This window comes from Marmota flaviventris, chromosome 2 (assembly GCF_047511675.1).
Source record: "Marmota flaviventris isolate mMarFla1 chromosome 2, mMarFla1.hap1, whole genome shotgun sequence".
Taxonomy (NCBI): domain Eukaryota; kingdom Metazoa; phylum Chordata; class Mammalia; order Rodentia; family Sciuridae; genus Marmota; species Marmota flaviventris.
The window spans coordinates 135280065-135293477 of NC_092499.1; the positions used below are offsets into that span (position 1 = coordinate 135280065).

The window sequence follows — 13413 nt, forward strand, 5'->3', positions numbered from 1 at the left end:
TGGACCTAATTCTCTCCTGCTTTTTTTCAGGACCATCCCCTCTTTATCACACCTTCAGCCTTGTCCCCTATCACTTGCTTCTCTTGCTTAGCCTAAAAGAACACTGGAGTCCCTTGGCCTACAAAGAATCTCCTTGGCCTTCCCTTAGCTTCTGTCAATCCATCAGTCTTCTTCAAAGAATATATCTCATGGATCATCTCCTGTTGACAACTGGGATGAGGGAGACTATGGAGATTGTAGATTTTTCCACACAAAAAAAGGGGCAGCTGTATTGGTTTTCATGAAGGGATCTGAATAGGGAAATTAAGTAGTCCTCTCTTGGGAAGGTTCCAAGATGATGAAATAATAATAGTAAGGACTACTCTAGAGGATGAAACTGAGTGCTGAAGCCACCTGGGAAAGCTCTGGAGTGGCACTACTTGACCTGACCTGAAGTTGCCAGGAGAGGAATGGAGGCCACTCCCCACAGAGGCAGCTGCCAGAAGCTGGAGGAAAGGAGAAGCATCCATTTCCAAATGTTGTCTGATCTACCCTGTTTCCCCACTCCAAGGTGAGAGGCTTTATCCCAGAGTGACAGCCACTTTAATCACAGAGCATTTAACCTCACATGGGCTCACACCTTTATGATCATTCTGTTTCCCACTGACTGTGTGAAGCAGCCGGAGTGATTCACCACCCCACCTGTTTAGCCTTATTGCCTCTTGCCAAGGCAATGCAACTGGGCCCTCTTCACCAGTAGAGCAAAAGGAAACTCCCATTCTTGAAGGGAAACTCCCATTCTTGAAGGGAAACTCCCAGGGCTTGAAGCACTGCTTGGCCCCTCCACATCAAGATTCATCTTCTGGTACTCTTATCCCACCTGAGCTGGGCTCCTGCTCTTTATTCCCCTTCTGCTGACTTCTCTCTCCTTGACTATGCCAGGGACACTTTCTCCTCAGTCCTAGTTTGTGGAATTCAGCTCATGACAGATAAGCTTCCTCTAGGACCAAGTGCTTATTAATTAACCTCAGCTCTTAACAGATTCACCTGTGCTTATAAACCCTGGCCAAATTCGTGTATTTATAGCCTGTATATATCGCTTATTCATTTAACAAATATTTATGGAGGATTATCAGGGACAGTCCTAGGTATGGGGATACATTGACAAGAAAAAAAGACATGGAGCTACAGTTGTAGCTCAGTGGTAGAGTGCTTGCCTAGCATGTGTAAGGTGCTTCATTTGATCCTCATCACCACATAAAAATAAATAAATGAAATAAAGGTATTGTATCCATTTGCAACTAAAAAAGAAAAGAAAAAGAAAAAAGACATGGCTTCATAAGAGTTTGCAAATATGTCTGGAAGATATTAAATCAATAATTCCACAAATAGATAATGCTCCAATAAAGGGGATGAAGAAAAAAAAAAGTAAAGAAGCTCACAGTCTCATCCAGGACATTAAGTAAAACTTCTAGAGGAAGGAAGAGTTTAACTGAGATCTGAAGGATGAGTAGGAATTAACTAGGCAAAGGAGTTGGGATGACAGAGATAAGAGAGGAGAAAAATCTTCCCAGACTGAGAGAATAGCATGTGCAAAGGCTGAAAGAATGGCCAGTTGGCTGGAGTGCAAAAAGCAAAGGGAGAACGGGAGGAGAAAAGTCTGGGGAGGCCAGTGGAAGCCCACTGGGCAGACCTTCGTAGGCATGTTCAGTATCTTGGTCTTTATCCCAAGGACAATGGGTGGAAAGCCACTAAAGGATATTAAATAGAAGAGTGACATGATCACATTTGTATCTGAGAAATTACTGGCACAGATTAGGAGAGGATTGGTGCTGTTGTGAGAAGACAGGGGAGGTTAGGAGGTGACAGTTGAGGTCCCAATAGAGATGAGGGCAGGGATGGGCTGCTGGTCCTGTTCCATTTGCTTGTCCTCTGACATTTTTACCGTCCTCAGATGCCAGGTTCATGTGAGCAGTGTGTTCTCAGCAGAAGATGATCCTGTGGAGGGCCCAGAAGGGGTATGAAGGTTGGGCTAGTCCCAGTGCCAGCCTTTGGTAGGGAATTAGGACCTGAAATATGGAGAGGGGATTAAGAGACTCTTGCTCCTTACCTTATTCTTTTGCCATTCCAAGTTGCTTTGCTCTAAGAGTAAAACCAAGCTTGATGAAGCCTCTTTAAAATCAGTGACCCTCCATGTGGAAGACCCCATCTCATCTTTACCTAGGGAAGAGCCTAAACCACCTGCTTCAGGGTGTAGTATCCTCCCTGCTGTGTTGCCTTCCAGAATTCAATGTGACAGGCACCCTAAAACCACCTAGCTTGGCAGATTAAGTGGACTTTAAGGAGAGGCATGGATGTGCCCTTTTCAGATTCTGGAGCCTGAACACTAATCTTAATTTGTGACCTTGGGCAAATTCCTTCCTCTCCTTGGGCCTTGGTTCTGGTTCTCCCATCTACAAACTAAAGGTAACCTCAAAGTCCCCACCAGCTGCGGGAGGGACTTCAGGCAGGATGCACTCGGCGCTGCGCCAAGCCCCGAGGTGGGTACGGGGTGGGGACACACCAACGTGGGGTCGGCTACGAAAAGGGAGCTGGCGGAGAGGAAAGCAGAGACTGCGCGGCGGTGCAGGGGACATTGCACGCGCTACCGCGACCCCGCCTCTTGGTGGCCCTCGGCCTCGGGGCCACGAGGTTACGTAAGGAGTCGGGCGGGGCGGGCGCCGCCCGATCGCGGCCGCCCAGCTCCCGGCGGCCCAGCCCCCGCCCCCCGCGCCTGGCGGCGGCGGCGGCAGCGAGGACAGCGGCAGCAGTGGCCGCGCAGCCCGCGGCATGGAGCGGCGCCTGGGCTAAGCCGGGCGCGCACGGGCCGCCGCATGTGCCGCGCGGGGGGCGGCTGCAAGCGGGCGGAAAGCGAACGCAAGGGCCCCGTCGGAGCGGCCGCCGGAGCAGTGCCGGAGATGGGGTGAGTGAGCCCGCGCCGCGCTCCCCGAGGGCTGCGGGGCTGCAGCTCCGTGCGCTGGCGAGCAGCCCTTGACGGTCCAACCTCGTCCCTGCCTCCTCCAGCCGACTTCTGAGCCTGGGGGGCGCGGACTTTCCGCCCGGAGCTGGGGCCCTTACCCTCCTAGCCAGCCAGCCGTGGGTACACCTGGCAGGGACCAGCGCCCTGGCCGGCCTCGGTGCCTCGGCCATTCCGCGGTCCCTTCGCCCCCGGTGCGATCAACTCCAGGGCCTGTGTTTGTGAGTGTGAAAAACAGTTTGTCGTTCTCCATGTTTGGGTTATTCCAAGCAAAATGGAAATCGAAGTTTTCTTGGAAAAGGAACACATCAAATAGTAAAAACCTCCAGCGCAGGAGCAGTGGACTTTGAGACATCTTGGAGATGGCTGAAGATGTGGAAGTCTGTAAAGAACCTAGGTGAGGCTTCAGTCTTTTGAAACAACTGAGTAGATGTTCAGGAGGGAAGTTGAAATACTCATTGGAGTGACTAATGCTTCTAAGTATATAAAGTAATTTAAAAAGCAGGATTGATTTCTCCTTAGTGTCTCTTTGAGCAGTAGGTGCTGTGAGTCAGGGAGCCACTGTGCTAATAACACAGTAATTCCTCACATCTGTTCACTGATGTGAGTACGTGGTGGTGTTGTGCTGTCCATATTCAGAGAATGGTTATTGTGCCCATTTTTCAGAAAAGGAAACTGAAGCCCGAATATTTTGATGCTGTCTTCCAGGTTGTATAGCTGATGAGCTTTTGGAGAAGGTGGGCACTTAGTATATGGTCATGGGCAGAACCAAGGCCTTTGCCTGATAGTGGGAATGGGGATAAGGAAGTGAACCAGAGTTCCTGAATCTCTTTGTTTTCTTCTGCTGAGCCCAGCGTTCTTCAAACAGACTTTATAAAAATTAATTAATTAATTAATTTTAATTAGGTATATATGACAGCAGAATGCATTTTGATTCATTATACACTTCAAACAGACTTTTACAGAAACCAAAGACTTCTGCTGGGTCTGGAGATCTTGCTTTCTTGTTTGGGATGGGTGGGACATGGGAAGGCAAGGGTGTGTGGAAAGGGGCAAGGTTGTCCTGGTGGCCTGAACCAGCTTCCTTGGGTCAGGGGCTTTATTGTGCCTTACTCCACATAAGTATCTGGAGTCATTTTACCCAGTGAGCCTTATTTATGAAGACTGCAGAGTGTTTGGAGGGAGCACAGGCAGGTCAAGAGGAATTTTGAGAAAGGGAGGCATGAGGGCTGTTAGCCAATATGACCTGGGGTGGGGGGAAGAGAGGAGAGAGGAAGTTTGTTTAAGATGTTGGTTCCCATCCAAGAGACTTCACACTTATGGCAGCTGTGGGTGATTTTACCAGAGGCACCCTAGCTGTGAGGCAGTGTTTCTGTAACATTTCCGTGATTCCTCAGAGGAACTATGAAAGAGCTGATCTTTGAGCAGTGGGAACCTTTGAGGCTCTCAGATTTCATACTTAAAAAAAAAAAAAATGGGAAGAAGGAGTTGGCAAATGTATGTCTCAAGATGGAAGATAAGAGGAATCTGGTAATTTTAACTCTCTCTGCCTCCCTCCCTTGCCAACACAAAACCAACCCAGAACACTTGTGTGATCAAAAACAAATATTGAAACTGTGGTTGAGATCAAATAGATCTGTGGAAATGAAAATGTTTACTTTTAAAACCTTATAAAGAAAATGTCAGAAAATAATTTTTTGATTGTGGAAAAGCAGGGAGAATAGCTTGGGGATTTAGTTAAATTCAGAACGTGTCTTCATGTAATTTTAATATCATTTTATAAATGTATATTATTCATTTCTTGTAGGTAAAGGCTAGTTTGTAACTCCTACCTACATCTGCCATTTTTAATATATATGCTGCTTCTATAATTTATGTGAATGTACAAACCATGGTTGTAAATTGAGATTGAGCTAAGAGCAGGGTAAGCAGTTTAGACTGAGGAGGTGGAGGGAGCCATTTTAACCAAAAATAGAACCAATGTCATCCTTTCTGAGTGTTGTGTAGGATGGAGGGGGAAGAACCAAGAAAGGGCAGCCAGTAGGAAACCTTGCCATGGTCCTACGTTTTGTCATGGTTCTACTGTGTAGACATGTCCAGGATTAAAGGAAAAAACAAAACAACAACAAAAAACCCAACCCATCTTAGTTTATCTCTCCCCACCTGACATGCCCTTCCTCCTTCAGACATTCACTGCCATTTCTCACTTCTCTTTTGTGAAGTGTTTTGCATTAAGTGTGTGGTCTCCCTGGTGAGTTTGTGCTGTTACTCCCCAAGGCAAGTATTTCATATCTGCTCCCCTTTTCAGATCTCTCTTCCCTCTTTCTTACACATACTTCACCTCCCTTTTCATGGACAAAATAGCAGCCACAGACCAAGGGAAAGTCTTCGTTTTCCTGCCAGGCCTATAGTCTAATGTGTAGCTGTCATTATCTTCTTCCTGCCTGTTTGCTGGATACCAATCTCTCCTGCTCCCCTAGCAGAGGCCCACTTTTCCTGGTGTAGCCTCTATCCATCCCCTTTCATCTTTTCAGAGGATATCCTTCCTTTCTAACTTCCTTTCTCTCCAGAGTCTTTTCCATCAGTATAGGAACATGCTTTAGTTTAGCACTGCCCAATAATTTTCTATGGTGCTTGAAATATTCTATACCTACATGGTCTAGTATAGTGGCTACCAGTCATGGGAAGCCACTGGGCTTTTGAAATGTGTCTAGTGTGATTGAGAACCTGAATTTTAAACTTAATTTAAATTTAAATCACCATGTATAAGCTAGTGGCTGCCATATTGGATAGCACAGCTTTAGCCTTTTCCATTTTAAAAAGGACTTCTCGATCGAACCTGCATCCCTTTCCTGCTTCTGTCCACTTATTTGTTCCCCTTCTCCTGAAGACATTTCAAAATATATGTTCAAACCCACCATCTCCACTTTCTTTTCCTACCATTTGTTTGTCCTCCTCCATCTACAGTATAGCTTCTGCTTCCTCCTCTGCATTGAAACTGCCAGATCTCTGCCCTTATCTTGTTATACCTCACAGTGGCATTCTTCACAAATGGCCACTCCCTCCTCCTTGAAACAGCTCCCCTCTCAGCTCCTGTAGCACCACATTTTGCTGACTTTCCTTTTGCCTTCCTGATGGCTCTTTTTCAGTATCCCTACTGGCCGCTCCTTTATCTCAAATGGTAGGGTTGCTTTGGGACTGGTCTTGGTTTTGTTTCTGTGTCAACACTTCCTTCCTAGGTAATAGTATCTTCTCCCAACTTATTCTCCCATTTCCCCATGATGTTATCTGTCAGTGACCCTCATTTATTTATTTATTTTTTAATTTCCAATACAGACCTTTCTCAGGGCTTCTGACTCTTGATACACGGAGCCCTTGATATTCCTTGCAGTTCTCACCTTCCCTCTTGTCTTCTCCATCCTATTCAGTAGCCCCACTATCCCCTTATTTGCGAAGAATCATCTTTGTTTCTTACCTCCTACATTCAGTTGGTCCCATCGGTTCTACTTCCAGTATATATCAGGAGAGTGCTCACCTCAACCCATAATCACAGATCCCATTCTAGTCCTGGCCACCATCACCTCCTTCCTGGACAAACTTCCTAACATACCCGCTTCTGCTTTAGATTACCTCCAGTCCATTCTGCACCCAGGAGCGGGAATGACCAGCTTTTAAAATTGCAAATTTTAAAATTGCAAATCAGATGATGTTATTCTCCTTAAACACCCTTTACCTGACAAGATGCTGTCCCCTGCCCTATTTCCAGCTTCCCCTTTCCCCCTTCCACTTTGTCTCTCATTGCATTCTACTAACTCTTCTCCTCCCTAGGGCCCTTGAACTTGGTGTTTCCTCTGCTTGGATCTACACTTTCTCTTTCTTCAGATTTTGGTCAGGGTCACCCGCTCAGCCTTTCCAACCACCCCATCAAGAATACACTTTCCCAGAACTCTAACACAACTCCACCTTTGTATCCTACAATTGCTTGTCATGACACATGTGTAATCATTTGGACTTTGTTTACTTATTTATAATCAGTCTTCTTCCAATATCAGTCTTCCAATTTAGGGCCTTTCCTTTTTCACCATTGTATCCAGCACCCAGCGCAGTACCTGGCACCTAATAGACCTTCAATAAATATTTTCTGATGGAGTTAGTACTTGAATGCAGTGGCAGTTTTGCTTGGATGCTTGCCTAGAAGTTGTGATAATTTTTGGATTACCTTTTATATAGCTTGACTAATTGGGAATTGTAAGGGCCAAGATAGAGAGAGAGAGAGAGAGAGAGAGAGAGAGAGAGAGAGAAATACAGTTTTCTTTTAATATTAAAGCAAGCCAATTCGCTTTCATTGTGATGTGGGTCAATTTTTGGTCTGTCTGCTGTCACCTGCATATAGGGGTTGTAAATTATATTTTTTATTCTTCTGTAAAAGGCTGGCAGAAGAGCCATCTTGTCTGCTGTTGTGACTTTTAGCTGATTTTGTCAGCTTTTACAAACCAGATCTATTGTATTACTGTTTGGCTTCACTTTACACTTATTTATTTTGTTTAGTCAAGATTGCCTTGCAGGGTATGAATGTCACAATCTTGGTAATCTAACACCTCTGGCTGCCTTTCAGTAATCTATACTGATTAACTTTCTTTTGATGTTCATTTCTTCTTTAATTTTCCATTCTTCCTGAATCACACTGAATTACATAGTTCCTACAAATTATAGGATTTTTCTTTGGGGTGTGAGTTAACTAAAATGGATATAATTTCTCAGATATATTGAAGTAAACTTGTATTGCCTTGGTCCTGTTGTGGGGTTTTTATTTATTTAATTTGTTCTAATTAGTTATACATCACAGCAGAATGCATTTTGACTCATTGTACACAAATGAAGCACAACTTTTCAACTTTTTATTTCTCTGGTTGTACGAGATGTAAAGTCATACCATATGTGCAGTCATACATGTACCTAGGGTAATGATGCTCATCTCATTTCACCATCTTTCTTGCCCCCATGTCCCTTCCCCTTCTTCTCTCCCCTTTGCCCAATCAAAGTTCCTCCATTCTCCCCCCACCCTCCATTATGGATCAGCATCCGCTTATCAGAGAGAACATTTGGCCTTTGGTTTTTTTGGGGATTGGCTTACTTTACTCCACATGGCTTACTTTGCTCCACTTCAGCTCCATCCATTTACCTTCATATGCTGTGCTTTTATTCTCTTTTAATGCTGAGTAGAATTCCATTGTGTATATATATATCACAGTTTCTTTATCCATTCATCTATTGAAGGGCATCTAGGTTGGTTCCACAGTTTAACTATTGTGAATTGAGCTGTTATAAACATTGATGTGGCTGCATCACTATAGTATGCTGATTTTAAGTCCTTTGGGTATAGACTGAGGAGTAGAATGATTGGGTCAAATGGTGGTTCCATTCCAAGTTTTCTATGGAATTTCCATACTGCATTCCATAGTGGTTGCACCAATTTGCAGTGCTATCAACAATGTGTTGTGGATTTTTTAAACTTAGGTTCTCACAATCCCTTCATCTGTAAGGTGATTGGCAAGTGCTGTTGGGGATCCAGAGATGAACAGATCTAGTTAATTCTTGCCTTTGTGGAGTTTATATATTGAAAAGAAAGTTAAGCTACATACACAGCTTCGTGTTTAAATGCCATGAGTTTAAATAAGATTTTACAATCCACAGGTATAAGAGGTGGTGGTGGGTGCCCATCTCTTTGGGGAATTTAGGAAAGATGCTTGTGTACACTATGGGGAGGTGCTGGAATTCTCTTAGCATTTAGAATCACCCTCATTCATTGAGATGACCATCTCCATTTTTATCTGAGTTGGAAAAATGTGCAGAATTTGGAAGGGAGTAGATGCTAAATGAGTATGTAATGAATGAATACTCTCTTTAGCTTTTTTGTTTTTGCTTTGTTTTATTTGTAAAATACAGTTTATTAGATATCATGAGGAAAGAAGATGTTGAGGTAGAATAAGTTGTAGATAGGGGATCCAGCTGGAAATCCTCACTGAGAAGGAGGCATAAACGACCTGAAGGATGAAGAGTGACCCATGTAGTTATTTTGAGAAGAGTATTCCTGCAGTATGAACAGCAAGTGCAGAGTCCCTGAAGCAGGCACATGCCTGGTATGTTAAAGAACAATAAAGAGGCTGGAGCTAATTAAGTGAGAGGAGGATTAAAGTTGAAGTCAGGGAGGTAGCCATGGCCAGAACATGACTTTGGATTGACTTTTACTTTGGGAAATGTCATCATTCTTTTTGGAAATAGCTCTGAAATTCCTGGCCTTGAGAATTGTTAGGATAGAGTCATAGAGACTATGCTGCTCACATAGTCCGCTGAAGGGGCGCTCAGAGCAGAGCAGTTTTTTTGTTTTTTTTTTCTAATGGACTCAATGATTTGTGTAAATTATCAGGTTTGACTTGGAGTCAAATGTATGGTCATCCTTAGCAAATTTATCAGAGCTCATTCATTTCTAGCTCAGTTTTATGGCCCTGCCCTTGTGTTGCCTTTACTTTTCTCCTCTACCACCAAAGATAGCTTTGCTTTTTTCCCCTAATTATAAAAACATTACACATTCCTACTAAAAAATAACAGCATAAAGGATGAAGTGAAAATTACTTGTCTTCCCACATCTTAGGGATAACCCCAGTCAGCATTTGGGCGTCTATCTTTGCAGGCTTTTTCCCATGTAGATGTGACTGTGTGTCTAAGTGTATGTCTACACAGAGCAAATGTATTTTTAACACAATGGAATCATCTCATACATCTGTTTTGTAACATAAGTTTTTCAGCTTAAAATATCTCAAGTGGACATCTTTTCCTGCCAATAACTATAAAATGCAACATTATTTGAATACACACCTACTTCTAGTTTGTCATTTTGCCAAATTATAGACATCTTTGTAAACCTATATGAATCCTTTCTAGAACAAGGCAGGGTATTTTTTAAAAAAGATATTTTGACAGTCCTTTAAAGTAGTTGTTTGTTTTAAATGAATTACTGAAGGAAAGAAATGATGGAAGAGACCAAGATCACAATTAACATTGGGTAATTTGCAGTGTCTGTGTAATTTTGGGTGAGTCACTGTTCCTTAGTGAATCTTGGTAAGAACATCAAGTATTCATCGTTGTTGCTAAGGGTGGTAGGTGGACTGAGACCCAACTACTCAGATTGTTTCTTTGTTTGGAAATAACGGGGCAGAGTAATTCTGCTTTAAGAATTGGATGAGAAAGAGACTTCTTTGCAAGCTGAGTACCCATGCCCCCACCTGGAGGGCCCCCTTGTACTTCAAGGGCTCTTTGTTGGGCATATATTACACCCCTTCCTTAAAGGAGAATTCTCTTAGTGACAGAGACATATATACAGAAAGGACATTATGTTTCAATTGTAAGGCAAATTAAAAATCTTTTTTTTTTTTTTTTTTTAAACAATAAACCCTAGCTAAATTCAGTAAAGTGTCACCTCAGCCAGCACGGACATCCAAAACCTTTGGAAAAGCATTTACCTTGGGTTCACAGGTTGGGGCAAGGGCTTTTTTTCCATTTGACAAGAATAACTCCCTTTACCTTTGTCAAACATGAAGCAAACAGCAGACAAATTGCACATTTACAATAGAGAAAAGGGATTTTTCAGAATGCCAGAAGTCTCTGGCGTACGAAGTCCTGACCTTATAGATCCTGAGAGTTACAATTTGCTTTTCACCAGTGTGAAAATAAATTGAGCAAAAAGATGCATCATGAGGAGTTGGGGCAAAAATATCCCAGTTTGCCTTAGTTTTGATACTAGGGTCTTTTAAGCACTGCTTGTTAAGTGTCTGCATTATCTAGGTATTGCGCATGTAGGCTGCCCCCGGGTTGTATTTATAGGTTTGGAGGTGAGAGCTGGCATCATGAACCAGTTTCCTAGCAGGGTGCATTCTGTGTGGGAAGAGCGGCAGGATGGAAGCGTCTCTAAATGCATGATGAAGTCTCCAGTAGTTCTGCCACCGAGGTGCTGTTAGTCATATGGTATCATTCTGGTAGAAATTATTTAAATTATATTTCAAATTAGCTTGTTAGAATAAAAATATGCTTGTGGGGAACACATTTAGACATTTGTCAAAGACTAGAGAGATTAAAAAAAAAAAAAAAACATTTTTCACAAGCCTGGTTCCTCTGAGAACACTGTGACCATGACTTCTACCTCTGTGTAGACAGGTTTAGGTTAAGGCATTATCCATAGCCCAAGAAGTTAGCCTGTTAAAAAGACCTTTGGTACACAGGTGACTCTACCCAGAGGAGGCCCAAAGTGGGCTCCCAGCTATGCATGGGGCTGTAGCAGCCCCTTTCTTTTCCCTTCCTGAGGGAATCATAACCTGTGATGTGACCAAGCCCAGACAGCTCTTGATAACCTGCATCTCTGGGGATATCCTGTCTGTGGGTTATAGGGTTGGGACTATCCACAGGGGCCTAATTAGTGAGGAATATTGCAGACCCCACTGCCTGTGCATTATATCCCTTTTGGGATCTTTAATTGGGAAACCTTTTAATTGGAGTTGTTCAGATAAATGGAGAAAAGAAAGTTGCTTTAGCTTCTGTTGTCCTGGGGGAGGAGGGGTGATAGAGAAGGTCCTTATGGGGAAAAGAAATGGAACCTGTTCCAAGATGCTCAAAAGGGCAGGAAAAGAAGCTCCCAGTGGAGGTGCATCCAAGTATATTTCAGTTCAGCTGGTGTGAAGCAGAGCTTTCTAATCCTCTGAGTGGAGTGAGGATATTTGGCTGTTTGATCCTAAGGTAAATTCATTGTCTCAGCAGGTCACCTGCCAGGGGACCAAGGAGGGGTGGTTAAATACACTCAGGTCCAACCCCAGCCCCTTGGCTGTCAATGTAAGCTTGGATAAGTCATTTTATTTCTGTTAAGAAGCTTTATTGTCTGCCCCACACACACCTGTACTGGGCACAGACCTCAGGGTTTCACTTATGCTAAGCAAATTCTCTACTTCTAAGCTGTATCCCCAGCCCAAGCTTCACTGAAATTATCTGTTACATGATTGAGATGATTAAATAGAAAATGTGTGTAAAATGATGCCTGACACGTAAGTATTTACTAAATGGTGGCCAGGTAAATAGTACCATCATCATTATCATCATCATTTTTACTTTGAGTGGCTAGTGGCTCTTGGGGTGCTTCTGGAGTAGTTGGAATTGAACACTTCTTAATCCCCTCAGTACTCTCTGGGTCCTCACCTACTCTGCACTCTCCTTTGAGATCACCTACTCATTTCTTTCCTGGTCTTCAGCAGTGAGGGCTAGAGTTGGTTTCCTGTCATCAGGTGACCAGACAGCATGAGGTTTGCCCTCTGAAGTGTCACCTCATATCACTAAGCCTCAGGTGGTGCATGTAGAAGAATGTCACTGGGAATGTCAAGAGAGGTGACCTGTATATACCAGTAGGAAAACTAGTCTGCCAACTGGTTGCTTTCATTGGGAGGTGCACATAGGGACAAAAGAGGAGGAATTTCTCCCTGTTGTGGGCATTGGCCTAGTGATTTGTGTTGTTGTTTGGGGAATCCTTAATTTGATCATTTATATATTTATTCACTTATTCATTCAAGACATAGTGAACATCCACCAATAGTGGCCTTGTGTTAGGTACTGGTGTAAGTGCTAGGAACACAGTGATGAACATCTTTGGCTCTATGATGCATATAATCTAGTGGAGGAGGTAGACATCAAACAGACATTACCTAATATTTAAGCATGGGAGAATATGATGCCAGGAGCCATGTGGAGTGTTCAGTAGATTTCAAGGTCTCATCTCTTCAATCCCTATTTATTCATATGAATATGAACTCTTTTCTGAGAACCCTTCACTAACTCATATTTCTTTTCTTTTCTTTTTTTTTTTTGTGGTGATGGGATTGAATCCAGGGTCTTGTGCTTGCTACCTACCAACTGAGCTGTATACCCAACCCTTAATTAGATTTGGGGAGGTAATGTTTGCTCATGCCTGGTTCTTAGCCCCTGTGCAATTTGGCCTCCAATTCTTTTTTTTCCTCGTGCTGTTGGGGATTGAACCCAAGGCCTCATATTCCTTTCTTGACTGTTTTACCTATGAACATCACTTGGATATTTGCACCTTCTCTGGGCTTGGCACTAGGAAAGCCAAGCTTGACAGAACAAGGTTCTTACCCTTGTGAGGGAGATGGGTGGCGAGCAGATATTTAGGGCAGCAATATAAGCCCTGTTATTGGACTATGAACAAGGAGGAAGTGCTGAACCCAGAAGTGAGTTAGAGAAGGCTTCCTGAAGGAGGTGACCTTCATGATGATTCTTGAAGGATGAGTAGGAGTTTCCCAGGCAGACAAAATGAGGAGGTGAGTGTTTAAGTGGAGAATGGTCCCCCAGGAAGCATTGAGGAATGG

At 43.4% G+C, this 13413-nt stretch overlaps 1 protein-coding gene across 3 annotated transcripts in view; it reads left to right on the forward strand.

The window, feature by feature from the left end:
* Window positions 1-2847: 2847 nt before the first annotated feature.
* Homer2 (homer scaffold protein 2) overlaps window positions 2848-13413 on the forward strand; it is an 88287-nt gene continuing 77721 nt past the window's right edge. For 2 of the 3 annotated variants that reach the window (XM_027921736.3, XM_027921742.2), the window contains exon 1: window positions 2848-2941. In XM_027921736.3, coding sequence (XP_027777537.1) covers window positions 2853-2941 — 89 coding nt within the window. In that variant the 5' untranslated portion in view covers window positions 2848-2852. Of the gene's footprint in view, window positions 2942-3315; window positions 3393-13413 lie in introns of those variants that run through there. The other variant, XM_027921750.3, reaches the window with a different exon arrangement.